Below are 27,152 nucleotides of genomic sequence, written 5' to 3' on the forward strand. Positions count from 1 at the left end.
TACGTAGCGTGTGTACATACATACGCGTGGTTTGCAGCTTTGCGCTCCGCAACGACTTTCTGCGTAAGATCGCGAGCGAATTTGCGGCGGCACGTGGGCGCTGGAGGGGACAGCTGGATTTGCTGCCGCTCCTTCTTGCGCGAGCGAAGAGCACCTTAGTTTTCGCGCTTCGTTGAATCACGTAGAGGGAAAGGAAAAGAGCGCTATACCTCTGCATCAGAAATAGAGATTCAGTCGGCGTAGGATGCTGATCGTAATGTCTTAAGAACATTCGCCACTTTTGGAGTGTCTTTACCAGGGTGCCCCAGAACCGCTCAAGTTCAGATGGCATCTTACGGAATCGAGAGACAAAGTTATGACTCATAAAGTTAAGAGTTTTAATTTTGGTAAGTAACGTGTATAGAGCGTCCCCTTGGTACGTGCCATGGATCTTTGAAAGGAGCCATGGAACATCTATTGATGACGCGGGTGTTCTTCGATTGTAGGGCTCCAGTTGTTGTTATCGCTGTACGTTACCGTAATTGACCAGCCGCCGCATTGCAATGCTTGCAATACCTGGCCGAGCATACGTCTGAACTCGCTGAGCCCTTTGCAAATCCCTTTTCGAGACACACTCTTTAACGTCATGTTATCTATATTATTACGTGAAATTGTTGATTTATCGAATGCACACAGGACACGAAAGATCATAAAAGACCTAGAGGAGAGTAGGATCTGGGCTATGTGACACTTAAAAAGCCAGTTTATCTGCATGTAACCGCATACTTGCTGAAAAAGATTACGGTGTCTGGTGAACTAGAGCAGTGGCCAGATTATGGTATCCCGTGAAGACTGAGACAAAAAAAAAGAGACATGGTGTATATGTTACAAACCTATACATAAGACGCGACGTGCGCCACTTTACGTTGTGCACTTTGATTTTATTCTATGCATTCAGTCGACCTTCCGCTTCTGGTGTCACGTGGGAGCTCAGTTACACGCTTCTAGTTACATGCTGCGGTTAGAATCTTCCGGTTGCCTGTCTGTCTTTCATCGCCTTGGTCCACGTTATCCGGTCAGTCAACAAGATGGAGTTGACTAGACTCTTATATTCCATTTGTAACCATGTTCCCTGTGTGCTGGTGCCGTGTTTGCATTCTATATTTAGAATTTCAGCTCATTTCTATTTCTTGACGCTTTGATTCGTTGCACTAATAGACGTCTGTGTTCACCCCGTAGTATTTACTTGTGGGTTCGCTAAGCATTGAGAATGAACAATGAAGAGTGAAAAGTTGATGATGCAATTGAGGGTCTGTTGATGGCGCAGATATTTCGCTTGGGGAAAACCGCGGAATTTGTATACGCCCCTTATCCGCTGCCTCTGTTTCTCAGGCCTGGCATCGGCGTAATCGCTGAGTCCACCCGGAGCCAATGAGGACCAAAGAGGGCCGCCGCCGTCGGGGGTCCCTCTCGAAGCGAGGCGAGGCCAGGGACGCAGCTGCTGCCATGGCGGCCGAGCAAGTCCAGAAGGAGCATGGCCTGTGATCCGGGGCGACCGAGGACGGCTCCTGGAACGGCTCGTTCATGGGGAGCGCTGTGGTGACGGCGGACACAAGGCGAGGGACACGTGACAGGGTCAATGCGCCGTCTCGCACCGTAGAATAAGCACATCCTTTTACGAAGTCTTCCACAGACAACCCTGAACACTGTCATCCGTGTTATGTACGGCGCAAGACAGCATTTAGGCAGCGATGTCAAATAACTCACCTCTCTGTGATGGCTAGCAGGTGTTCACCCAGGTTCAGGTGCGATCATACCGCAAGGCGGCTATGGTGCAAATAGCAGGTTGTTCCTGTTCTTGTTGAATAGATTTCTCTTTCTTTCATCTGCGACGGCCGTCTATCTCTGCGAAATGCTGTTTTTATAACTTGTAATGCTTTCTTGGGTAAATTTGGATCAGTGATATGCATTGTGCCCCTGTAATAAATGTAGTAAATGGCCGATTATAAGTAAGCAGCGGTAAGACGAAGGGTCTTTAAAAAATATAAAATACTCAGCGCACAACAATCGTCATATCTCCAGCGTCGTAACCTGGAGGCATTTCTCAAACGAAATTAACCAGGTACCTTCTTGGCATATAGGGACCATTAATATTCTGCTCATAGCAAGATGTTCTATTGCTATACTTGTACACTTTTTGACGCATTACTTGTTGTTTTTAAATATTGTGCAATGATTCATGTTCATTTGGCTGCCACTGCTTACTACTCGAAGCTAAGCTCCAAAGCACACATATTATTGCGTCTTACCTGCTTTTGTTTTTAATTTATGCCTTTAAATAGCCATCAATGATCGCAAAAAAGCACGTGTTACGTCCGAACATTATCAGTAACGCACATATTGTATGACAAAGGCGTTTAGAAAGCTTATGTTAGTATTGAAGAATATATCTGCACAGTTTGCGCAGCCACCATTTTCTTCCAGGCTGATGTGAGAGAATGCCAGTCAGATAGGGTGGCAAAGTCCTTCTGTAATTCACTGCACATCTAACAGAGGTGTTAAGAGAGCTTAGTTCGGAAGAGTTAACCGTAATAGTTAATTGACACCATCGTAGCAATCTACGATTATCTATCAATATTGCAAGCCTATTTTTTAGCGGAAAAGTCGCACTGCATGTTTTGGGTGCAAACTTAAATCCAGAACGGCAGGTTGAAAAATATGAATGCATAAAGGTAATGTAAAGATAAAGCGCCTGAATTGTCTATATAGTTCTACGGCTGGCTTATATCACATTTGTTTAACAAAATTTTAATCACTTTGTCAAGGAGATAACAGTATCTCCAGATCTTCACTGTTTCAGCGCTTCGATGAATGAAAGGAATGGAGCACGCTGCGGATGATGAACGGCGCTCGGAAGCTGGCCGACTGATGAATACCTGAGTCAGACCCGTTGTTTATCGAATGAGGTTTGCGTTCGGTGATATACTTCGTTAGCCCGACGCGTTCCCTTCGCACAAAGCGAGGTGCACGGGCCAATCAATACAACTGCCTCCGTGGAGGAATGCTGCTGGCGTAGGCGTAGCAAATCCCCCCTAGAGAATCCCCCAATTTCCGGCTTTCCTCACTCTCAAGCGCATTCTCTCTGCGCTAATGAGTTTTCGCTCCGGAAGAGGAGCGTTATAAGACGAGCGTGTTTAACAGCACGGCTTTCGCCGGCGTCCGGGCTCCATTAAGCTAAGTAGGTTAACGGCCCGAGGCTTCGGCCGACTCGGGCTGATGCGTCGTTTGGGAGCACGATTGTTAAATCTCGTTGGAAACAGTGATGTCTTCGCGGCGTCTTTTAAGCCGTTGTATCGGGCGGGCCTTCTTTCGCGTGATCAAACAGACAATGCGCCTTATGCATGCGCTGGCGGCGACGGCATGTGTCACTTGTATAAGGACAAAGAGTTGGGCGACTTCGGGGCAGTTTGCGGCCGGAGTAATTTAAAAGAATGCAGTTACGCGAATTAGGAAAACTTCCGTTGAACCGTGTTGGGGGAGGAAGTCGTAAAGTTTAGAATCTGGCTTAGTCAATATTGTGAAAGTAGAGGCGGATTGTCGCTGGCCAGTAAGGCGTACAAACACTGAGAGAGACCATGACTGTCGCTAAATGAAAAAAAAATTTGAGAAAATATTTCGTCTAACGCAAATTTTGTGTTGCCAGCGACTAACCTGTCGCCCGAAATGACGTCCAGCGCGCTAGATGCCAACTAAAGAGAACACACGACGAAAGTAGTTAACTATCACGATCCACTCTTATGCGTTTAGCCTGCGCCAAGAATCATGGTTGCAGGTGTCATTTTTTAAAAATATATTATTCAAGCTTAACTACCCCGCATTCGAAATAGAAATAAGGTGAAACGGAATAAAGCAGTTCTGTACAAATATTAAGCTTTCACCTCTTCTGTCTGATTATAGGTCGCATACACCTCTGTCACTCATTTTTTTTGCGTAATCTGTAATGCTATCAGATTAAGAATTTTCTTCTGTATTGCATTACTGACCCCGCCCAAGCCCGCTTTCTCCCGCATAGCCAGCGATTATGGACAAGACAAATGTTTTTTTACAGGAAGTTTTTTATGAGCTCAGTTGTTTCGCACATCGGGATTGAACAATAACAATCCATAGCTCCACGGGTCGCTTTTCATTTTGTGCTATTTGCTATAAAAAAGCGCTCCGTTAGTTCTCTATGGCAGTCTCAACTACTCAGGACGAGCGAAGGACGAATTTTAAAAGATTTAGCTGCGCATCGGAACGTTAGACCATTCCCACCTATGTGTTCATAACGATATGTTACACTATTCCACAGTTTGCCCACAATCACTTTCTTGGCCATCACTTTTAGTGATGGCCAAGAAAGATGGACTTGTTTTTTATTTTGGTATCTCGTATGAGTTCTGCTAACTCGTTTGTTTCCAACCTATGCTTTTCCTTTTTCCCTCACCATTTTCCTTTCCACCGCTCACTTAACTTTCCCTTATCTGAATTCAGACTTTCTAGTTGGCATCAGAGCTGGCTGATTACGGTGGTGCTGATAATTTTTGCATCCAATCCTGCTGCATGACATCTACTAGCTCGGTTAGTGAGTGAGAATACAAGTTAGCTTTGCTACTAGACTGCCCTTTTCCAGTCGTACAAAGATAGTAAAAAAACCTTAAGATCCCATTTACAACAATCTCTTCCATCAGTGAACTTTAATGAATGTCGAAGTACATTGGCGCTTTGTTTAGCTTTGTACTGCGTAGACATCCAAGTCTACGGGAGGCGATGAGTTCTTCGCGGTCCAACTGAACTCTTCGAAGTCCGGGTAGAATAATGAACAGCTAAAGACCTTCTCTTCAGCAGTAACAAAATCCAAACGCTTCTCTCGGTCAGATTCCTGCTGTCTGCCGCGCCCTACATGGCAGTGGGAGTAATTACGCGACGTAAATAAATAAAGTAGCTGTTATTGTGGTCATTGATGAAAAATTTATACGCATCGAGAAAAGACTGAGAGAAGACCAAATGTGCCGAAGGGACGGCTAACGTCAGCGTGAATGAGTAAATGGGATGGGAAAACTTTTACGACTTTTCACCAGACTAAACGAGCAGAGGAGTCCAAATAAATGGTCCCTGGGTTGATTGGCATCCATCGCACAATGCTTTGGTGCTAGTCGTAGATAATTCACTAGCAGCCATTCGCTACTGAGATCGAATTACAATGGTTTAGTTGAATACAAATGATGAAGCGCAGCTCGCTCAGCAGCTGAGGTACTAGTTTCCGGAGTGCAGTTGTCGCCTCTCATTGTGCGCCTAAAGCTCCTTCATCTACATTTATAAAGAGGCAACTGCGTGGAACACTGACTCCGGCAAGGATAGGTCGACTCTAGCATAGGACTGTAGTACACAAGGAATGTTCAAGTGTTTTTGCATAATCTTACATAGTTGGTCCTAGCTAGCATAGACTCCCTGAAATGAAGACTGTATTCAAATTGTGTGCTCTTCCAGCTACGAAAATGGTCATAAACAATGCATTGAGCTGTAGCTCAATAAAGTGTGTTAGTAAGGTTAGCGTTTTTAAACGATGAGCCCTTTTCGCTAACCCACCGCCGAGATATAGAACTAACTTTAGGGCTCCATTCAACATCTACGGAAAACATAAAAACAAGAAGCGGGCTGGCGATTACTATGCAAAACCGTACGCTGCTACCATTAAGGCGATTGCAAAGCCGTCAATAATAAAACAGCTTCATACTGCTATGCATTTCACTGGAGCGGCTTAATTTTTCAGCTTCCAGCATGATGCTTTCAAGAAACTTTTTTTAATTTTTTGCTCATAGGTTTCTACATACTGCGCCCGCACTTGTCAGTGTACGAAAGCCAAAGAGTTTAGTAGGTCCTGCACATCTCGCGGGAGTCACCGCAGCGGCAGCGTCTTTGCGTTGCCATAAATTACCGACACAAAGTCTCTCCTAGCATAAGCACAACACACGTTCGAGTAAGACGACGTGCGCCGCTCACTACAGACTAAGAAGCTAGCGAGCGCGAGCTAAGAAGCGCCGTTCTCCCATGGGTCTCCATCCCGTTCGAATGATTTCTCCTCCGACTTCCTCCGCTTTCTCTTGTTCAAGGCAGTGGCTTATTGTTTCTCGCTCGCGCTTCAATGATTCTGGCAACTTCAGGTGTTCCGCCGCTCACGAGGGACATACCCGCGTGGAGTCTTCCGGCTCCCTAGGGAAGGATCGATGCGGACAATTTTGTTTCTTCCCTTCTCGTCCCCAGGCGCATAAGATCGGCGTGCCGTCACGCGGTTGTATCTTTGGCTTCGTTACTTTCGTCCGACATGGCCGCGGGGGAAGCCAGCGGCGTATAGGGGCTTCCGGGCCTGTGCATTAAAGGAGGCTTCCGGGGGACCTTGCGCTGCGCGGCGATCGTATGTAACAGTCAGTTCATCCGAGCCTGGTGGGACGTCCTTATTATGTATGGCACGCGTGCAGTCCCTAGAGACGGCTGTTTTGACAGACGTCTTCGAGCGCAGGCGAGCGTGTATGACGGGGCCTCGACGTGTCTGTCGCTCGAGAACAATACGCGATGGACGGTCCTCATGAATCCACGCCAATTTGGCGCTGCCCGGTGTTGTGAGCGAGCTTTGTCCCTGCATCACAGAGTTCTTACTGGACCTATCATCCAGATTAGTCTTGATGAACAGTGGCGTTTGTGACATGGCGACTGGTGTGCTCTCACAAGAGAATACAAGAGTTGTGTCGTTGCCTCAGAGCTGGTAAAAAGCAGGGCCTGTCATGCTGCTCTTTTTGGGACGTGCATTTCAAGCTGCCGTATACTAAGCACGAGTAAAGAATATGTCACAGGAAATCTGCCGAGTTCATTATTTGTGCAGCGGCAATATTGATTTCCTTCCGCTACGCATACCTAGGCCAGGACGTCGGTGAATCTGGGCTATAAATATCTCGGTCGGGGTGGTGATGTACTGCTTTGCTCTCGTTATGCGCCAGTTTACATACTGGTCATGGTCTTGCAACGCCAAGACATAGAGTGCTCTGATTCCAACAGATACGTAATTACCGGCTCCACGACGCATGCTTCAACTTTGCAGATGCTTCAACTTATAGCGCTCTTCAAATGGCTAATGTTGCTGATGTTACAAGCAAGGGCTGCTCAAGGAATCTGCCACATGGAGTTCGACAGCCTGGCGAGCAAGTCTGGCAACTTCTCGTCGCCCCAGTATCCGGAGCCATACCCGGCCAGCATCCACTGCTACTACCTCTTCAAGGGCCAGGAATCGGAGACTCTCAAGATCACCTTCCTGCACTTCGACCTCGAACCGCCGTTTTCAAAGGGGCGAGTATATTGGCCAACAAGGCTACGTTTTTATAGCTTCTTCCTTTGGTTCGTAGCGGCCAGTAGCACATTCTACAATGGCCGAAAAATAAATAAGGTCATTTTTTAGCTTCTGTTACTGTGTATTTCGTAATGGTGTTCTAAAGAAGTTAAGCGCCATGTTACGAACAGCTTGTGGTAAGAAACTGCCTGCCACCTTGGTTTTAATGTGAAGGCATTCCTGAGTTTCGTGTCAGCAAAACATTTTCCGCACTATTGCGTCGTTCTGTCAGTATGAATGTACAAATATTTGGTTGTGTTAGATAGTGCTGGATAACATCTCACCATGGAAAAAATTTGCTTGATGTGAGGCAATTACTTATTAAACGCGAAAATTACACTTGGGCGTCCCAATAGCCACGGACGTCGACATAGCTTCTCCGCACGATTGTGTGGTTCTACAAAGACGTATGTGCAAAAGTTGGATTGTGTTGGACAGAGCGTGATGGGGTCGTGCTGTGGGAACATTTGGTTTTTGAATTGTGATAACTTAGTTAATTACACTTCGAAAACACAATTGCCACGGATGTCGACATAGCGCCTGGATGTCAAAACAGCCACAGACATCGACATAGCACCTGGACGGGAAAAGTAAAATAATTTAAAATTACAAAAAGCAAGAAAAATTGGGAATCAAGAAAAATAAAGATGAGAAATTAAAAAAAGAAAAAAAGACGATATAGATCGCACATTAGCGTCGTGGAAAAAATTCGTGTTCTAGAAAGTTGAATTCTTTCACATTCCTTCGCGTAAGCAGACTAAAGTGCCCTGGTATTTAATAACTGTTCATGGCAAAATACAGGGAAGATATGAACATGAAGAACATATCATGAGCTAGTTGGTTGTTCATTACAATGAAAACATCGAAACTTCACGAAGGACGCAGAAAGGAGAGACGAGAGACAGCGCCTGTGTCTAGTCTTCCCTTTCTGCGTCCTTCGTGAAGTTTGCGCTGTTTTCATTGTGATGAGATATGAACCGTCGATAAGAGATTTACGAAGTAATTGAGTAAGGTTGGGCCCCACGCGATGCTTTGCAGTAATTTTGGAATGCCTAGAGATGACTTACGCGGCCGTAATGATAGCTAAATTTTCTCGTGTGTTAAAACATTTTTTATTTATTTATCATCATACCCACAGTGCCAGTGTCTGGCATTACAGTGCGGAGAAAGAGGGGGGGGGGTTGAAAAAGAAAAAGTACACAAATATCACCGCGTACAGGTGGTTACAAAAAAGATAACATTCAGATATAAAGATCACGGAATTAATATACATCAAAAATAAAGAAAAAATTTCACAGCATGGAAGAAAATGAATCATTTGATAGTATGGACACTAAGTTCCTCGGACAGCTTGTTCTATTTCGAAATTGTTTTGGAGAAAAATGACATTTTAACAAGGTCAGTCCCAGTCCAACATCTGTATTCTTTGACTTTATCTATCCGTTAAGACGCATAATCAGGGTTGAAAGTATGTTTGGTTCGGTCTATTCCAGTTCTTGAATGAAATATATTATGAAACAATTTTAAACGCAGAACTTTCCTACGTTTTTGAAATGTGTCCCAACCCAAAGCGTTTTAGCGCTCGTTACACTGAAATAACGCCCATAGGTATTAAAACCAAAACGAACGGCCAAATTCTGAACTCTTTCTGACTTTGGTATGTGAAGCAAAGATTTCGGGTCCCAGACTGCGCAAGCGTACTCAAGTATGCTTCAAACATTTGTATTATGCAGCAGTTCTTTTGTCTTTAAAGGGAAAAGTTTTGCGTTACGTCGCAGGAAGCCCGAAACGCGGCAGGCTGTGGCGGTAACAAAATCCACGTGACGGCGCCATGACATTGCACTGGTTAAGTATACACCAAAATATTTAAATTCCAACACTGAAAGCAGTCTTCTACTATTAATGTTATAAGTGAAATTGTTGGGACCCTTCTTTTTAGTGAAACACATATGCACAGATTTTTGTATATTAACATGCATTCCTCAATTCTCACACCACTGGGCTTCTTTACAAAAGTCCTATTGTACTGCATTACACTCACTCTGACCGTTAATAATTCTATAAAATACACAATCATCCGCAAAAAGACAATCACAGGACAATCATAACGCTTCCTCTTGCTCGAGTTGGCCCTCGGGAAAGCTGATAGCATTTTTCTGACACAAGTGCTCCACAAACAAATGGTGGTCACTAACAAGAACATCGACACACAGATGCATGCTGCACACAGGACTGCCTCGCTTTTGTATTTTTTTTTTACGTGCGCGAGCATACCACAGATGAAAAGCCGTTAGTATTGATTGAGAGAAAGGAATGAAAAAGCGTTCGTCTTAAAATACCAAGTTCGAACCCACTGTGGTAACTCAGTAGCTTTGCAGATTGGCTGCTGATCCCAAGGTCGCTGGTTCGTTACTTGCCACGGCAGCCGTATTCTGATGGAAGCAAAATGGAAAAACGCCCCTATTCTGTCAGAAGAACTCCAGCCGGCCTAAATTTATCCGGAACCCTCCACCTCGGTGTCTGTCATAGCCCATGTGTCGCTTCTGAACGTTAAATACCATAGTTTTCAATTTTTAGAATACCATGTTCGGCATTGTCGCACCACTCTCACGCTCACGACGTTGCCTCTCACTTTCACGACGGCGTTTTTAACAACGAGAATAGTGCCCGAGTTAAAATGACGCTGTTACTGTAGAGTGTTATTGAAGTGATGATGCGATCATCTTTGAACTTCCGGTTTTCTATCTTAATTCCTTCTCCTCAGATACCTCAAATTTTCGAATCCTCCACTAGCGCGATTCGAACTGCAAGTTGCACTTCATACTGACCTCGGTTCCTCAGTAACGCCTTCAGAGTAAGTCGCTCAAGCACTGCCATGCATTGGTGATGTGGACTGCCTCCCAGAAGGTAATGAAATGCCACATTAATGACTGAAGTGAATCGGTGCTCGCTTTAGCATCAAAGGTTTGAATCTGATGGAGATATTTCTCGGTGCAATGACTGCACTAGGAACTAGCAGCTCCGTTAAATAGCGCTAAAAATATGACAGACGATTGAGCGTGGTTAGCTCAAACGCAAATTGGCTGCGCTAGCACTTGAGTGTTCACTTCTATTTCTGTCCGAGGCTTGGTTTCAAGGTCAAGCAGGCTACAGACAAAGATTAGCTAAATCGGTGAGTGGGGTCCTTAGCGCTAGCGTACAAAATAAAATGCGGTGCGACTAGTTGTCCGAGCTGCGAAGTCCTTAATCACTTTGATCCATCTGACAAAAATGGGGCTGTTGTGTGATATTTACTTCTCAATTCTTTCTTACTGTCCCCTTCGGGAAGTACTGTGAAGGGGCTGGTCTCAGATACAAGGCACGTGAGGGCAGAAACCATGAAGCTTGACTCCAGAGCACTTACTCTGAGGACGATTGATTCCATGTGGGGTTGAATGGTTGGCGTTGCCTTCGAGAGCTGTTATAAAATTTTTCTCACAGACGACAGGAAAAAAACGTTCTGAAAGACACAATTGCACTAGAGCGGTTCCCACCGCCGTGTTTCGCCAAAATCTTAACGTCACGAAATAAGCTCATGCAGCAGGTGCAGGCACTGATCATGAAACATGGCGATGCGCTTGCCACGCCAGTGTTTCGCTACGTTCGAAGAGGGAGTTTCATGTTTCACGCATTTTCGTGCAATTTGTCCTTACACATACTGTAGACGAAGAGACAGATTTCAAGGTTTGGAGCGGAAACTTTTTATAGGAAGAATTACTCGAGCGCCATAACTACCCTACCACACGCATCCCATGCCGACAGAATCTGCTTAGTTTATCGACGACAAAACCAAGTTTTCGCCTTAGTTGCAATAAAATGGTCGCATGAGTGATGCATTGCGCGAGGTAGCACGTACAGACAAAGCTCATTTTGAGAAACAGCCGAAAGTTTTTGTACAGAGTTTATTTGGACACAATTTTGCCATGAATCATGCGGTTAGGTCTATCGCAGTTTAAAGAACCAATTGGCTCCAATGGTACGGGCGAGAAAGGGTTCGTTATACACCTTCCAGAGTTTTTTAGCGTTGTGTACATTGTTGATGGCCTAAATTTGAATGAAGTAAACTGATAGAGAGAAAGAAGAGGAATGTACACTTGAAGGAGGTTTTATGCTTGCGTGGTGCTGCAGCGCTTTCATGCAAAGATTATAGTGCAGGGTGGAAGGTCGTGTGAACTACAGTATACATATGCGTCAGCGCTCTGTGTACCAATAAGCCTGCCAGAATGTTCTATAGATCATACCAAAGTCATGCCTTTAAAGAAAATCGGCGAACGAGTTTCCATAGGCGCGTGCATACGGACGCTGGTGTACGCTGTATGACATCAGCAGTGTGGATATGAAAAAAAAATGACATCACAAAACTGATATGCGAGGCATCGCAGACACGAGGTGGAAAATCGATAGAATTTTTCTAGTGACCCTAGCACTCTGTAGAATCGCTGAAAAAAAAAATCAGAATACTGCTATCGCTCTCTCCCGCTACCGGATATTGAAGCTGAATGGCTGTCGCTGACTGAGGCGGCCAGCACTACAATCACATCCGTGGATCCCTGTGCAGCCGCTTCCCAGGGTCACTTGTATAAGTTGTAAATTAAACTTCTGCGTAGTTTCCACAGCTAACGTTGGATATCGCGCGAACGGACACTCAGAATGGGAATGAATTTTTGTATCCAGTTTAAGTGGCACCTTCCGCACTTTAGCCGGTTCTAGAAGAAAGCCCAGATGCTTCGCAAGCACGCCGATCTACGAAAAATATTGGCAATTGGTAATGCGCTCTGTTTTCACAAAAGCGAGACGAGGCAGCCATATCTCTTGCAAGCACGGCGGAGCGGTGAAAAAGAACGTGGAACGCTGAAAACTTCTCCAGCTACTCTATGCTACCCTGCCGCTGCATGGAAAGTGTCTGCAAGTGCCGGTTTTTGCTGCTGAGACAGCACTGTGCCAAGGCCGCCATAATTATTCTAAGCCTGGAGAAAGGCGATGCCCGGGAAAAGTGAACGCGGTATTCGGGAAACCTAACCAGTGACACCAGCGCTCTGTCAGCTAAACTTTCGCTCAGCCCAATTATTTGCGTAGCTATAGCGTAAACACTGCGTATTTTCTTCTTGCGTCTTTCGAATAGAATAAATCTGGATCCGGTCAGATATCGCCCACCCTAACTTTGCTTGCCAAGTGAAAATCTTCGCATTGTTTCGGCATCACACGAGCGTTTAGGGTGGCGAGCATTAATACATTGCTGGCCGGAGCAACGAGCGGGTTTTGAAGTTGAAGCCTCCGGACTGTGAGTATGAGATGCTTATTTGCCGGAAAGAAAACAGAGCGCTGCAAAAACACTGCTACCTGCCACTGACGACCCGTTTTGCATGCCTTAGAGCGACATTAATCGCGCGAGATAACAAAGCTGTTTCGCTTTCGCTTTCCTGCGGCTGTTTAATAGAGCAGCTTAACTGCAAAGGAAAATCGTAAAATGTTGCGTCGCAAACTGCTGCAGGTTACGCTGTCAGCGGGCTCAGTCGCGGCAGGACAGCAAGGTCAGCAAAGGCGACTTCCTAAATCTAACCGCACCAGTAAAAGATGTATGCTTTCCGCTTGTGAGGCGTGCATCTAGCAGATCCTGTGGTGATGTTACTTTTGGATTAAAGGTACGCTGTAAGCATTTTTTTTTTCATTTTGCCTACATCAAGATAGACGCAAAAAACATTCGCAAGGCTTTCTGAGTATTGTTTGAACCTAAGCCTCAGGTTTCAGGATAGCAAAGTTGGGAGTTTTGCTCGTGCACCGAAAAGTAAGTCCTGGCATTGAAATTGATTATAGAATTTTAGAGCCGAAAGCGCTGCTTTTAAGAGAGAGAAAAAGGGCACTAGAATAGATTCTTTGTGACCATGTGAATTTGAGAAAATTTTGTCGGCGAGCAATGCTATACAAGCTGGACTGGACCCTGATGCAGGTGCCTGAACGACTTTGTGGACATCAGCACCATCAGCGTGACGAATGTGCGGCAGCTGGTCGGGCGCTACTGTGGCGTCGAAGTACCGGTACCGCTGCTAACCATGAAGCCCCGCATGGAGATAATCTTCAAGACCAACCACGCCCACGAGCGTACGGGGTTCTACGGCATGTACCAGTTCACTGACGAGAGTAAGTACGGCCTATCTTATCTATCTAAGGGATGAAGTAGTTGGCATTAATTTGAAGCCAGGCGTAAATTTGCCACGCACTTGTCGCCGCGGCTCGGAGAAATATGCTGGACATGAATAAGTGCAGCAAATTATCGCAGATTCATTAGTTTTTTGTCTGTAAACGTAAATCTAGAAATATTAAGCTGTAGATATTCAGTCTGCAGTTACAACCACCATCGCAACGCTTCACTACATCCTATTTCTTAAAATTGGGAGTGGCATGCTGTAGAATGATATGTTGTCCACAGATGGGAATGTACTGTCTTGATCGTATAATACCCAAGGCACGGCATTATAAGCAGAAAGGTGGTCTCAGTTTCTCCGCCTTGTGGACTTGTTTTGTTATGCATATATACCAATGAATGAATGAATGAATGAATGAATGAATGAATGAATGAATGAATGAATGAATGAATGAATGAATGAATGAATGAATGAAATGGTCAAGGCGCGAGTGGCATGACTATTAGGCCCTCATGCTTTTTGCAGCTCAGTGATGTAGGAGTGTACACCCAATGTAATTCGACAATGAACTAAGTTTTCAGTTTTTTTTTATTTAACATCGAATAAGAATTCCGGTGTCATGCAGCTCTCAGATTATTTTTTATGTGGACGAACACGTACTAACTTTACTCTCAGCTGAGCCGTTGTGAGGTATGCATTTTGCTTTAGTCGCAGACAGTACCGTCAGTATTTCCATAACAGTACCTTGCAGTTTTCTAATATTCAAAAATTTTGTCCATGAATGTTGGACATGATCTAGCGCTCATCGACCAGGACGTCCTCTCCGTAGATTACGAACAAAACCCACAGAATTCCTTACGGGTAAACGCTACAGGGAAGTGACGTAGTGTCACTACCTCTAATTCGTCCACTGATGTCGTCGCATACACGCAGTAGTAACCAAATGTCAGTAAAACTGGTAAAGCTAGGCGTAAAAACTTCCATCGATAGCTAAACGTGCTTCTGCACAACGTGGAACTGCTAGCCAACTTAACAGCAGCGACGCGTACGGCGGAGATCGTAGCGCAGTGCGTCTGTGCATGCGGCTATGTCTCCTGCAAGCGTCGCTCATTAACATGTACATCCAACATACACTCTTTCTTGTCTGAAGTCTAACTGAATGCTTGGTGCTCCTTTGGAGAAAGTAAATTCTTCTTTCAGATTGAGCTCTCACACAACTTAGGTTAAGGTGTAACACAAATTTCTGATTAGAAATTATCATGAACTTGGGTTAAGGCTTATAAACGCTGTTGAACTGTCCCACCCACAAGGATTCCCACTTCGGATTTATGCTAAATAAGATTTGTTTTGGTTTATGAGGTTTTTAACGTCCCAAATCAACTCATGCTATGAAGGGCACCGTAGGGAGGCCTCCGGGTAATTTCAACTAGTTGGGGTTCTTCAACATGCGCTTACAAGGCGCAGTGCACAAGTGTTTAGCATTTCGCCTGCATCGAGCTGCGACCGCCGGGGGACGGATCCACGGGTCTTTAGGGTCAACAGCCGAGCACCATAACTACTCAGCCACCGCTCCGACTGTAAAATAAGAAGGTACAGCCAGCGGAACTTCCTTTTGCTCAAGCAGGGATGCAGTCGTGCTTTTGGTTTCTTTTAATGCAAAGCCACACTATGCAGCTCGCTATTAATATTAGCGTTACATAGCGTCTATTTCAATAAAAGCGGAAACACAGACTTAAAGACCCGTTTTGCTCACTTTACAGGAGTACAGTGTCGTGCTGAACACTGCAGTATCAGTTAAAAAGACTGACTTCTTTAGTTCACATGCAGATAATGCGGAATTTCCAGCCAATTAAGAAGAGAAAATATGCGGCATAGGATGCACGGCCGTGCCTTCTCCAGCGCAGCTGGCAACGCGTGGAGTTCAGCAGCGCCCCCTGCATTGTTACGCCAGTAGCAGTGTCTTCACTCATCACCGCACTGGATGGCGCCACTGTTTTATCGCTGTCCTTTTATCTCGCACTACATTATATGCGCAGAGAATTTCAATCGCGTTGTCGCTGTTATATTTTTTTTGCGCTGGCAGGGAGAGAGACCTTTGCTTGCTTCGCTGTCAAGAAGCGCAAAATGATCGCTAGATATTTGAGCCTTTTGAAGAAGCGCCAAACGACCAACGCCGCTAGTGACGTTAACAGAGCTGCCATTTCAAACGCTGCACAGAATATGCAAGAAAATTGTTCTACCGGAAGCGGCGCTGGGCGTGGTCTTCGGACGTGCTTATTTTGGAGGGAATAACCTCTCTCTAGGCATTTTCACGCAAGTGTTGCATGCCCCGCCGCTGTGTTCGAGACTACACGGCGCCAGGCGATTGCTCGGAGATCGGCTGGGCGTGACGTGCTAAGCCTCGCACGCTCTCTAAAAAGCTCAGAAGCTATTTCTCTTGAAAAGTGTTGAAGGCGTAATTAGATAAATTTGAGTTTTTGTTAGTGACTGGACAACTTAGTTCAAAGAGCTGTCACTGGCAAATTTCAGTCACCTGGCGAAAACATGGTTTCCAGAAATGTGCAGTTGGGATGAAGAGAGTTAATGCCTGAGCCTAAGCTTAATTGCGCCTTCTATCTTCTAGCCATCTGAGACGCAGTACTTTTCGGCATAAAACACATGGGCGCATTTATCAAATCCTTCTGCCATCACGTTTCAAATTAATTCATCAATTGCAGGCGAGCAGTGCATACCTATGAGACAAAGCTAGAAGCGCCTAGTAACTAAAAACTAAAGAGGAATGGAAACAATTCTTAATTATTAAAGGTAACGTTCATCAGTATCATGACAGAAACGTCATTTATATTAGTAACTATATAACGCTGTAACTATAACTATATATGCTATAACGCCTTCAGGCAATGCGGGGTAATTGTTCAATAAAGAATAAAGAACTATGAACTTTCGTTGAAGGATCCAAGCTGTCAGCATAGCTACCAATACCCTGAAACTTAGCACGTATTTTATATCCAAGGAAGTTTCTTCGCTCGTAGTTTTCAGGATACTTGCAGAAAAAAAAGAACAGGCTTGATGCGTGCTCGAGTACTGCTACTCGATCTTCAGTGTCAGCCGTATGTATAATGTTACTGTGGAAGATAGACTGTGACAAGGGAACGTTTTTGTGTATAAACGCAACGATGGCAGCTAAACAGCATGTAACCAGATTAGTAAAATGTTTCAGCCTATATCTCTGAATAATCTTTTTTCACATTTTAATAAAAAAATCGTAGAGTTGAGGTTAACAGACAGCCACCGTACGCCTGCGTTGACAGCATCATGGTGTTAGTTGCTTAGGCACCACAAAATTTGAGACAAGAAACAATGAAATTAACAAACAAGCAAAAAACCAGCTACCGTTAACTGCTATTTTTTAAGAGCGAGAAGCGCCGTTAAGTGGCCTCTGACCAATACTATAATGGGACTAACAAAAAAAGGCACAAAGATAAAAGTGTCCCGGCAACGACCTCCGACTGTTGTCTATGCGTGAAGCGGAAACCAAACAAGGAAACGTCAGCATGGAAAAATAAATTCTTAATAACACTGGTAAGCTTGCGGAAAGGACTAAAGAACAGGAAAACATCGGAAGATCATTGAACGAATATTTACCGACGGAACAAAGGCGCACTGTAGCACGCACTTAGAGCGTACCGAAAAAGCAATCGTAGAGCTATGTAGAGCGGCTACGCAGAGCCGTCGGTTGTAAAGCGCGGGAAAGCGAAATAAGGTTTCGCCAGTTTTCTGCTATGAGCATTGCGAAGATCGAAACAGTAAATATGTTTTTCTGAAAGCGCGGTATTCCTGAGACACCCGTGGACACAGTTTTGGCTGAAACTGCTGCGGTAAACATTTGAATTTTGCGTAATTCTTGCATAGACCCGTTTCTTGAGCATTGTTCAGAGAGTTCCATCCCGGAAACAGTGGCCACATTACGATGGGGGCAATACACGCAACCTTTCGATGCCAGTTAAAAACTCTACGTTGTTCACATTAATACAGAGCTCTGCTATGTGCGTTGTGCTTTATATTTATGTTTTTTTTTCATGCAAAAGACCACTAATAAATTGATTTTCTTAGTGTCCTATTTGAATGTTAGAGCAGGGTGGTCCGTTCCTACCATTAAGCTCCGTCGAATAAAAGAATGCCGCAAAAGAAACTGAATCGCATGGCTAGAACGAGCCTTTGTAGAACTGATTCCTGCATGCGCATACAAACTCCATTGCTGACTGCTAGAATTTCTGTTTACAGTTTTCAGATTACAGTTTTAGAATAAGCATTCTAACGGATTGCGAAACTCATCCCAGCGTGGAGATTCAAACTTCGAGCCATCTGAAAAAGAAAGAAAACGTAGACCCGATGCACACGCGCGACGTTTGTGCAGCGGCGCTCTGTTCCCATTGTTTGCGCCACGGATGCAGTTGTATATCAAACTGCCGCAAAAATACGCAGGTGGTCGACTGTATTCTGCGCAGCCCCATACTTTTGAACTTTAAAAGTGCATGAAACTGCGCAGGTGCACTTGAGCCTTAGCATAGATGTACATAGATTTCTGATGACGCCGTTCCCAGCTGCAGGCAGGAGACGAAAATAGCGCTACGCTTGTGGCTTTGAGAGTTCAGCGTTCCCCGTGCGGCTCTGATGCACATGACGGTACAGCAGAATATGCCGCATAGGCCATTCATGTGCTGAATGTTTGGGCACCGTTCGAGGGGGGAGGGGAGAGCTGCTTTTGCTGGAAGGGAAACGGTTTATAATTATTTTTGACTAAGCGTGTGCGCCTCAGGATTGCAGCGCAATGAAAGGTTTAGGTCAACTAATGTCGCACCTTGAGTTTGAGACATGTATTTTATTCCTACGGCGTCAAAAAAAAAATGTGTATAACGCAGGACAGCTCAATATGGCGGGCACGTACTTAGAAATTATAGGGCGACATGGAGATAAATTCTCTCGTCACCTGTGATAAGGCAGCAAAACTCCTAGATTCGCAGAAGTATAACCACGCGATGATTTGATCGCCTTTAGTGAGCAAAAAAATCATTTAGTTTTAGGTCTAGATATATCTGCTGTCTTTATTTATCGGTCGAAACACGGAAATTCAGCAAAGAAATATGGTATGATAGAGAACGTGTATAATTTTCGCTGCACAATACCAAAAACGTAAATGCTCTTTCATGTTAATACTAAGTTCAGCGAGTGTACCTATTGTCCGGCGTGCTTTAGTGTTAATGGCTAATATTTAATCACTGCTTTATGCCAGATATATTCTAAGTAGAAAACTTAACACAAACATCTGCTTGGTGTGCGTTCATTCTGCGAAAGAGGCCAATGAAAGATCTTGTGCGAAAGGTAGTTTATAGTTATCGAAGCTGAAAGGAAGTCTACCCAGCTATATTTTCCAGCTGAAAAATACAGAGCACAAAGCCAACAAGAGGAAAAGAAAAAATACGAATAAACAAAGTAGTTCTGATTTTACCGCCACGAAGAGCACAATTTCCCGTTCGGTAGCGTGGCCGAGTGGTCTAAGGCGCTGGTTTTAGGCACCAGTCCGAAAGGGCGTGGGTTCGAATCCCACCGCTGCCACACTCTTTTTTTAATTTTTTTAACTTACAATGCACGAGTTGTCATGACGGCGTCAATTTTTGGTAGACGGAACCCTACTACCGCTAAGAAAGCGAGTGTTAAAAGAAAAGTGGAGTTGGGAACTCCAGATTTTTATTCTAGTTGCGAAATATTTGCGCGTGCCTTCTTAGCTTAGGCCATATATGCATTGCTTTGTAAGCTGAACCTTTTGCGCTTAAATATTTGTGCTAAATGGAAACCTTTCTCTACTCACGTGACACAGTATTAAGCGCGGAGAATCTTCACAGGTGGTTACGTGAACGCCATGTTCTCTACACTCTAAGTAAAGTAAGCTCGTGAAATAAATAGCTTTAGTTGCAAGTACACGAATTTCCTTGCAAAATTACACGTGCGTAGAAGTTTTTCTCCCGTTTCCAGTTAGAGAACAACATACCTCGCGATGTATGCAACCTCTTACTCTGTCTCACCGCCCACTGCTGTTGAGTTCCCACTGTGATAGAGCGATGGCGTGGGAAACGTGCAAGGCAATAGTTTATTGCGTGCAAAGGGGAATACGTAATCTTGCTTGTGCAGTTCATTAACAGCCTGCAGAAGGCCGAAAATAATTTGGAAGGGCCCAGTACACAGCATGTCGTGGAACGCATGCATTTTAGGAGTTTGATGGGATTTTTGCTTTCAGGAGCAATCAGAAGTAAAAAAGTATGCCGACGCTGTAAATTTTTGTTTACATGTTAATCAGGTGGTAGTTCAAAAGGTCGCTTTTTTTTCAGAAACTTGGGTCTTAACATTAGATATTTATTTATGAAAATGGAGGTTGACAGATGTATGCAAAGACAATATCTTCGCCTTTCGTGCGACTGTGCGCGCGCTTGTGACGTTATTTGTGCCTATGTAGGTAAAGTAGCAACAGTGCTCTCCGGGTTCTGTTAGAAACTTTTCTTGCTGTTCACAACCCTGTTATTATTTGGGGTACGATAAAAGAGAGACTGAATGAGCTACTGGTGCCATGAGCCCTAGGGTAGGACAGTGAAAGGACAACAGGCACCGAGGCCTAGCTTGGGGTACACCGTGCATTCCATACGTTCTAAATATGCGTCCACAGTCTTCCAAAAGTTGACTTGAGCATGGACGTTAGCTGTTGAAACTTCGTAGAAAAAAGAAAGCAGACAAAATACTGCTCTGTATGCATGCAGTATAGCTTGGGGAGGAATTTTTAGGTGTTTACTTTTAGAAAATTCGGCTGACTTTTTCGATATTTATTTTATAATACAGCTGCCTGGCTTTTCCGGCCTATGTTTTCTAATACAGAAGAATTAGCGAATTTTTTTTTCGTTCTATCTTTTGGTATTCGAATGCGGTCGAAGTCACATATGTTTATACTTCATTTTTTTGCTGCTGAAGCAATCAATTTACTACTAATTAACGCAGAAATGATTGTACTTATAGTTGTGCTCCTAGAAGGAAATGCTTCCGTCATTAGACACCTTTAGCATACTATGTACCGCGTTACCGTTAGCGTTACCGGAGTACCGGGAGCCCGCCTACCACCAATGCGCATGCGCAGGTCGCCAGATGGCGCCACGTACCCGGCAGCTGCACGCACGCTTCCCGCATCGGGAACAATCAGCGCGTGCTCACTGGCAGCGGGCGGGGTCCCGGTACAGATAACGGTAACACGGTACACTGTACGCTAAAGGCGCCTAGTAACAGAATTATTCGAATGTAAATGGTACAAAGATCAAACAAAAATATATACTGTCTTACATGCAAGGAATACTATGATCTTAAAAGTTGATATGATAGCGAAAGGGTGAAAAAATGGTTCTCAGCCTTATACAAAGATATGGACGTGTCGCTGACGCACATGCTTCCTTTCTTTGTAATAACAAAAGCTTCGAATAATACTCTAGCTTTTGTATCTTTCCGTTTGGAGAGAATTCGCACACCGGAAAACATGGCTCACAAGAGCGTGACGGGCAGGACATTATACGCTTAGGCATATTTGGGCCTGCTTCATCTTTCTCAATGTTTATTTCGTGTCCCCTGTTTCGCTCGTTAACACAGCGCACAGTTTGCCCTATATAGGAGCGGCCGCACGAGAGAGGAATTTCGCAGACAACTCCTTCGACGCACTTCATGCGCCCTCAGGAAATCATGCTCTCGCAAGATGCACCTAAGGTTTCAAAACCAATAGCCCAGGCTGTCTTCAGCTGAGTTCTCTGGTTCGCTCGTAACGGCTGTCGCTAAAAGCCTGCTACAGAAGATGAAAAGAAAGGCTGTGAGAGCTGGGGAAGATGTCCCTCGAGAAGAGGCGGTGCGACCTGTGGTGGGGCCCTACGTGCGCAAGTTAGCCCACAACTCTAAGAAGGTCGCCAGCAAGCATGGTGTGCCGTTTTTTTTTTCAGCCCGCGAAAAGATCGGAAGCCTTTGTTCTCGTATTGAAAAAGGACGCAAAGAAGAGATAGGGTGTGGCACCAAACATGGGCGATCGTTCATGAAGTGCGCTGAAGGACTTGTCTATGAAATTGCCCTCTCCCGCGTCCGCTCCTATATAGGGCAAACTGGGCACTGCGTTAACAAGCGAATAAAGGAACACGAAAGGAACGTTGAGCAAGATAAAGAAAGCCAAAATATGCCTAAGCTTATAAGGTCCTGCCAGTCACGCTCTTGTGAGCCATGCTTTTCCTGTATGCGAATTCTCTCAATAAGCAAACTTACAAAAGCTAGGGAATTAATCGAAGCTGTTTTTATTGCAAAGAAAGAAAGCATGTGCATCAGCGACACGTCCATATCTTCTTTATTAGCCTGAGAACAATTTTTTCACCCGTTCGCTATCATATCAACTTTGAAGATGATATATAGTATTCCTTGCATGTAAGACAGTATACTATTGTGCGTGTTGCCTTCGAAAAAATCAGTTGTGAGTGGCACTCCGTCACGTCTTTCTGCCTTGTGTTTTTTTTTGTGGAACTTCTAACCACAAAAGAAAAAATCAAGCCAAGAAAACCAAGAAGGAAAAAAAAAACGCGATTGTTTTGTCTCCTTTCATGTCCCTGCAGGTATTTCGTGGTCGTACATTCACCATGACGCCATACCAACTTGCCCAAGTTGATGTGACCGACAGAAGTGTTTTATCGGTGAGATTTTGCAGCGAGAGCGAAATGTCGCCAGTTCGCGCAAGATCTCTCGGGACACTGTTTTTTTTTAATTACAGGCTTAATATTTCACCATCGAGATATGCAGTGTACGCTATGGGCGGCCAACAGATGACCATCCACAAACAGATGACAGATGACAGAAACGTCCAGAAACAATTAACCTGGCCTTGGACTCCAATATCAATGCGTATCATTGTCAGCGCACAAGTTTCTGCCGATGATAAATCTTCCAAAACAGTACCGTTTACTTCTTATATCCGGACATTTGGGACTGAAAAATAAACTTTGTTTTAATGAACAGGGAAAAAAAAGAGAGCCGAATATCGCAGAAACGAGGAGGAACGCATTTGCCGTGAGCAAAAAGCAATGGAAGCACAAGAAATAAAATGCGTGCGCACTGTCCATGCTCAAGACACGTTCGGCAGCATACTTTTAATCTCTAAAAAGAAATAGAAAGAAAAAAATTTGACAGAAGGCAAACAGGAAGGGAAGAAAACAAAAAAAAAATACAGGAGAGAAATTTTCAACGGCCACGCAAACGAGCTGGGGTAGTAATCTCACAACTAGCTCCCAGCTTATGACTGCGGAGTGCCTCATTGATTTGTTCCTTGCAGTAACGCTATTTTTCCTGGCGCACTGATGTAAAGAGCAATTTTACACTCAGGGGATTAAGACTGCATCAAGTGGTTATGAGCTTCGCTTTCCTGTTTGTTTAAAAGAGCACTTCAAAATGGTTTCATTTCATTGTGGTTTCTTAATGAAAAAAGACGTGCTGTAAGAGTTATGTTTAGTCACATACATTCTCTCTTTAGAGGAAGCAGTCTTTCCAAAGCCAGCCTCCTCCTCGGCTGCCACCCCCTGAGAGCAGAGGAGCGAAATGAAGATGAAAGCCTAGCGAAAAGAAGGTTTAGGATGAAGCCAGCGAAAGTACGGCGCATCAGAGTTTAGAAAAATACTTCAGGAAGCACAGAACAGACGTGAAGACTATAATATAGGCTGATTTTTTTTTGTTTTTGTTTCCTTCCTCCACATTTTTGAAGAATGAAAGCATAAAATACGGTTCATTCTTCTGAGGCACTCGCAACGCGGGGTCATCATCGCGAATATTGATGATGATGATCGCGCTCTCGTCGGGGCGAATGCATTTTTTGGGGAGTCTTCTCTTTTCAATGATGAGAGGCGTCTTTTACTTGTTATCCTTTTGCAAAGTGCGCTTCGGTACGAGCGATGAAAAAAAGAAAGCCTAATGTTTTTTCCTGGACATAAATTGATGGCCGTAACAACCGTTATCAGCGTCTTGCGATAACATATTTCTCATGTTTTATGGTCGTAGCAGAGGGCTCCGAACTGGAAAATTTGCACTGCCGCATGAAATTTTTCTCTTGTCATATGCCCGTACTGTTTGGCTGCTTTTTATTTCTATGCGGAAAAAGGCCCCTTCAAAGTTAAATTATCCTCTTCTTTTTGTGTCATTATAGTTGCGCAAGCTTCCGTAAAATTAAGCACGGCAACACATGTGGAAGGACTCGACGCATTTTGAGCGCATCTTTTCGAAGTTCTGCACAAAAACAAAACGAAAAGCGCCTAAATAGGTGTATGTTGCTTGTTCTCATATCAGAACTGTTCTCGGGTGCTTTGCTGTTCACCAGCCAGGATAGTTTTGTCATCTGAAAAGGCTAAGGAATGAAATAGACGCATGGTTATGCGGCCCGAATTCGCACTACGGCTATGGCAGACATTGAATTTAGGGCTGCTGATTAAGGTCGAACAACCGCGGTTTATTAACGAGCAGTGACACCATTGGCACGGTGGCGCAGCGCACGGCGTCCTTTACATTTTGTCCCTCATCGAAATACAGTCGCCGTGGCTGGAATGAATTACACTGACTGTGGGCTCAGCGGCGGAACACCATACAAACGAAGCCACTGCAACGACGGCGACACAGTTCATCGCTTAAGAGAAAGTAAGCTTTGCGCTGAGCTTTTATTTTTGTAGTACCGCGAAAAAATAAGACATCGCGAAATCATATGCAGGCTCTTTAGGCACAGAAGGCTGTATACACTTCTGTTTCCTTCATGCTGTAACTACAGCGTTTCTCGTGGCTTACGTGCATTCTAATACCATACCATACCATACCATACCATACCATACCACACCACACCACACCACACCACACCACACCACACCACACCACACCACACCACACCACAGCGCACCACACCACACCACACCACACCACACCACACCATACCATACCATACCAGTTCACCCGATGGCGGTTGAGCTCAAGAAATTGCGCGCTATAACCGGGCAGGCCCCAAGTGGCGTCAAGGCACATCAGCCCCAATCTGAAAATGGTCGCTGTCACATTCATTCTTTGTATTCAGGTAGATTGTTTTATGGTGGGCTTAGACTTGCCCGCTACCATACTTGAATCGTGCATGACGCGAAAGAAGACGTCATCGACGAAAAAAGCCAACCGCAGGTGCAGCCAAAACAAACCGTATCTGGCAATTGCCGACCAAAGATGTGTTCTGTCTGTACAGGAAATCAAAGGCGATCTGCTTGATGCGCTGGCTCCAGAACAAGCACCTGGAAACAATGAGCGCGCTTGCACATAGAAACCTCGAGGCCCAGCACCACTCCTCGTCCTTTTTCAAATGCTTCACTAAAGTCCTCGTTGATGCTGACAGCCAAGTAGAGGCCGCAGGCAATAGGAATGTGTCGAATGTGCCTCTGACTATATATCCAAGAAACGATTTGTACATCGCTGTGTTTGTTTCAAGAGACAGCCATACATCAGAGAACAGTCACAGAGGTTGCACGATGAAAGAACGCGCAAAATGTTGTCTACAAAGCGCGAGCCATCCAGAATATAAATTCAGCTGCAAGAAAAAATATTCGACGCTTTCTTGAGGAATATTCTACCGTAATAAACTTAACCGCTATGCTCTGCCTTGCCACAAATCATTTGCGCCGAGCGTTTCTTTCTCGCGGTGAAGTATTAAGTTAATTATGCTAATTCGTAAGGGAAAAATTTACGCTTCCACGCATAAGGCAAGGTCATATGCCCTTACACGTGAATCAGTCGAGTGAGCTAAGAGTAGTTGGAGAAAGCTCTGACGATGATTAGGCCCAGTGCATTGTGGCTGCTGTTCAGACCTAATCTGAGTTTCTTTGCACTTTACATCAGCATTAAGCAAGACCCAGAAAAAATAAACACTAGCTGACAGAACGTAGGTCGCCTTGGCCGTTCGATCTTCGCTTCGTCTCATTAGTTTTCATCTACCGTGGTTCTGCTTCACGCAGGTTTCATTCAGCCGCCCCAATCAACGCGGAATGTGTCCGGCTGCGGTGGTACGTTGACGGGAGTCGGCGGAGACCTCGTGTCACCGGGCTACCCGGAGACCTTCCCCAAGGACGTCGACTGCACTTGGCTCATACGCGTTGACTACGACAAGCATATTTACATCCGCGTCCTAGAGCTACAGCTCAAAGGGAGCATCGGTAAGAGACGGCGCGTCTGCTGCGTTATTATTTACATTCCAGTAGAAAGAAAACCTTTTGTGCATGGAGCTTCTGTGCCCAAAGTGCAGCAAAATAACTGAAAATTGCATCGATTCCTTGTATACGGTCGTAGGTTCTATAGAGCGGCGCAGTAGAGCTGCAACAAGATGTTGTAGGGAATAATAATAGTAAAAGTTTTTCATTAAGAGCGAGCACATCTATGGAAACAAAATTCGCCCCCTTATAACCGCTAGGATACTTTTGAGATCAGGGCTCTTATATAAATGCAGCTGAATTTTGTTTTTTCGAATTACAAACTGACGCTTTCCTTCAATTCAGCCCTTTATTTCTTCCTTACCTAGTGAGTCAAGAATCAAAACTAAAAAAAAATACAATTTTCTAATGGTGAGTGCCTTATCTACCAGAGGGTTTTGCGCAGGGGCAGTTCATTGCCGTCAACCGCTCCAATTAGGGGTTATTAAGCTTCTTTCTTAGACAGAATCATTAAGAAATTGGAGCAGACCCTGTCCAATAGATCAAAAAGCAAACAAACAATGGTAAATTCAACATGTCCTTGATTTTATCTATCTTTTATTTTTCTTCGAAAGCGAAAGATTGCACTTTGCAGAAATTTCTGATGTACACCTGGTGTTCGTGGTTGCGCCAAACTATTTCAGGGCGCCGATATTATGCATTCTGACATTTTCGTTGAACGGAATTTGTTAAGACCACTGAATGGGATCGTACTGATGAGCGCTGGTACTGCTTACGGCACTAATGGAGACCTGAATGTGGTCCGCATATTATCAACACGGACGGCCTAAGCGCGCCAGCAGCATATACAAGAGTTGCGGTTGCGGGTAGTAAGAAGCGAAAGACAGCTCATGAAGTATCTATTCATCCCCAAAACACAAATAGAAAAGAAACAGACGACTGTTTTGAATATATAATGGCTCCATCGGCGACGTACTTTTCGTGAAATGAAAGGGTAACAGTGCAGTAGCTATATGCAGAATTATGATCACGCATATTGGTCATGTTATGCGGAATGAAGGTCGCTTGAAGCGCACGACAGGATACACGCTTTGCAATTAGAAACCTTTAATAGCTGTAACACGAGCAAGGAAGCATCATATCTATGGATCAAGCTGGGTCATTCCTTGCCAAACGAACCAGAGTTTGAGCACGACCCCATCCGTCCTTTTCGATAAAATTGTGGCAGTTATAGAACCAGCTAAAGTAATTACCCTTAATAGTTTGGAGAAAAAATTTCCTGATCATGTCGCAGCCCTT

General features: G+C 44.5%; 1 protein-coding gene and 1 non-coding gene across 3 annotated transcripts in view; both read left to right on the top strand.

Moving 5' to 3' along the window:
• LOC144099299 (neuropilin and tolloid-like protein 2) overlaps nucleotides 1-27,152 on the top strand; it is a 235,049-nt gene that overhangs the window by 187,794 nt on the left and 20,103 nt on the right. For both annotated transcript variants that reach the window (XM_077632490.1, XM_077632489.1), the window contains 4 exons: nucleotides 1,372-1,595; nucleotides 7,112-7,356; nucleotides 13,383-13,573; nucleotides 25,662-25,859. In XM_077632490.1, coding sequence (XP_077488616.1) covers nucleotides 7,112-7,356; nucleotides 13,383-13,573; nucleotides 25,662-25,859 — 634 coding nt within the window. In that variant the 5' untranslated portion in view covers nucleotides 1,372-1,595. The remainder of the gene's footprint in view (nucleotides 1-1,371; nucleotides 1,596-7,111; nucleotides 7,357-13,382; nucleotides 13,574-25,661; nucleotides 25,860-27,152) is intronic.
• On the top strand, nucleotides 19,115-19,194 carry TRNAL-UAG (transfer RNA leucine (anticodon UAG)). Its single transcript has one exon. It is a non-coding gene; the product is annotated as a tRNA-Leu (tRNA).

This window comes from Amblyomma americanum, chromosome 7, assembly GCF_052857255.1.
Source record: "Amblyomma americanum isolate KBUSLIRL-KWMA chromosome 7, ASM5285725v1, whole genome shotgun sequence".
NCBI lineage: Eukaryota > Metazoa > Arthropoda > Arachnida > Ixodida > Ixodidae > Amblyomma > Amblyomma americanum.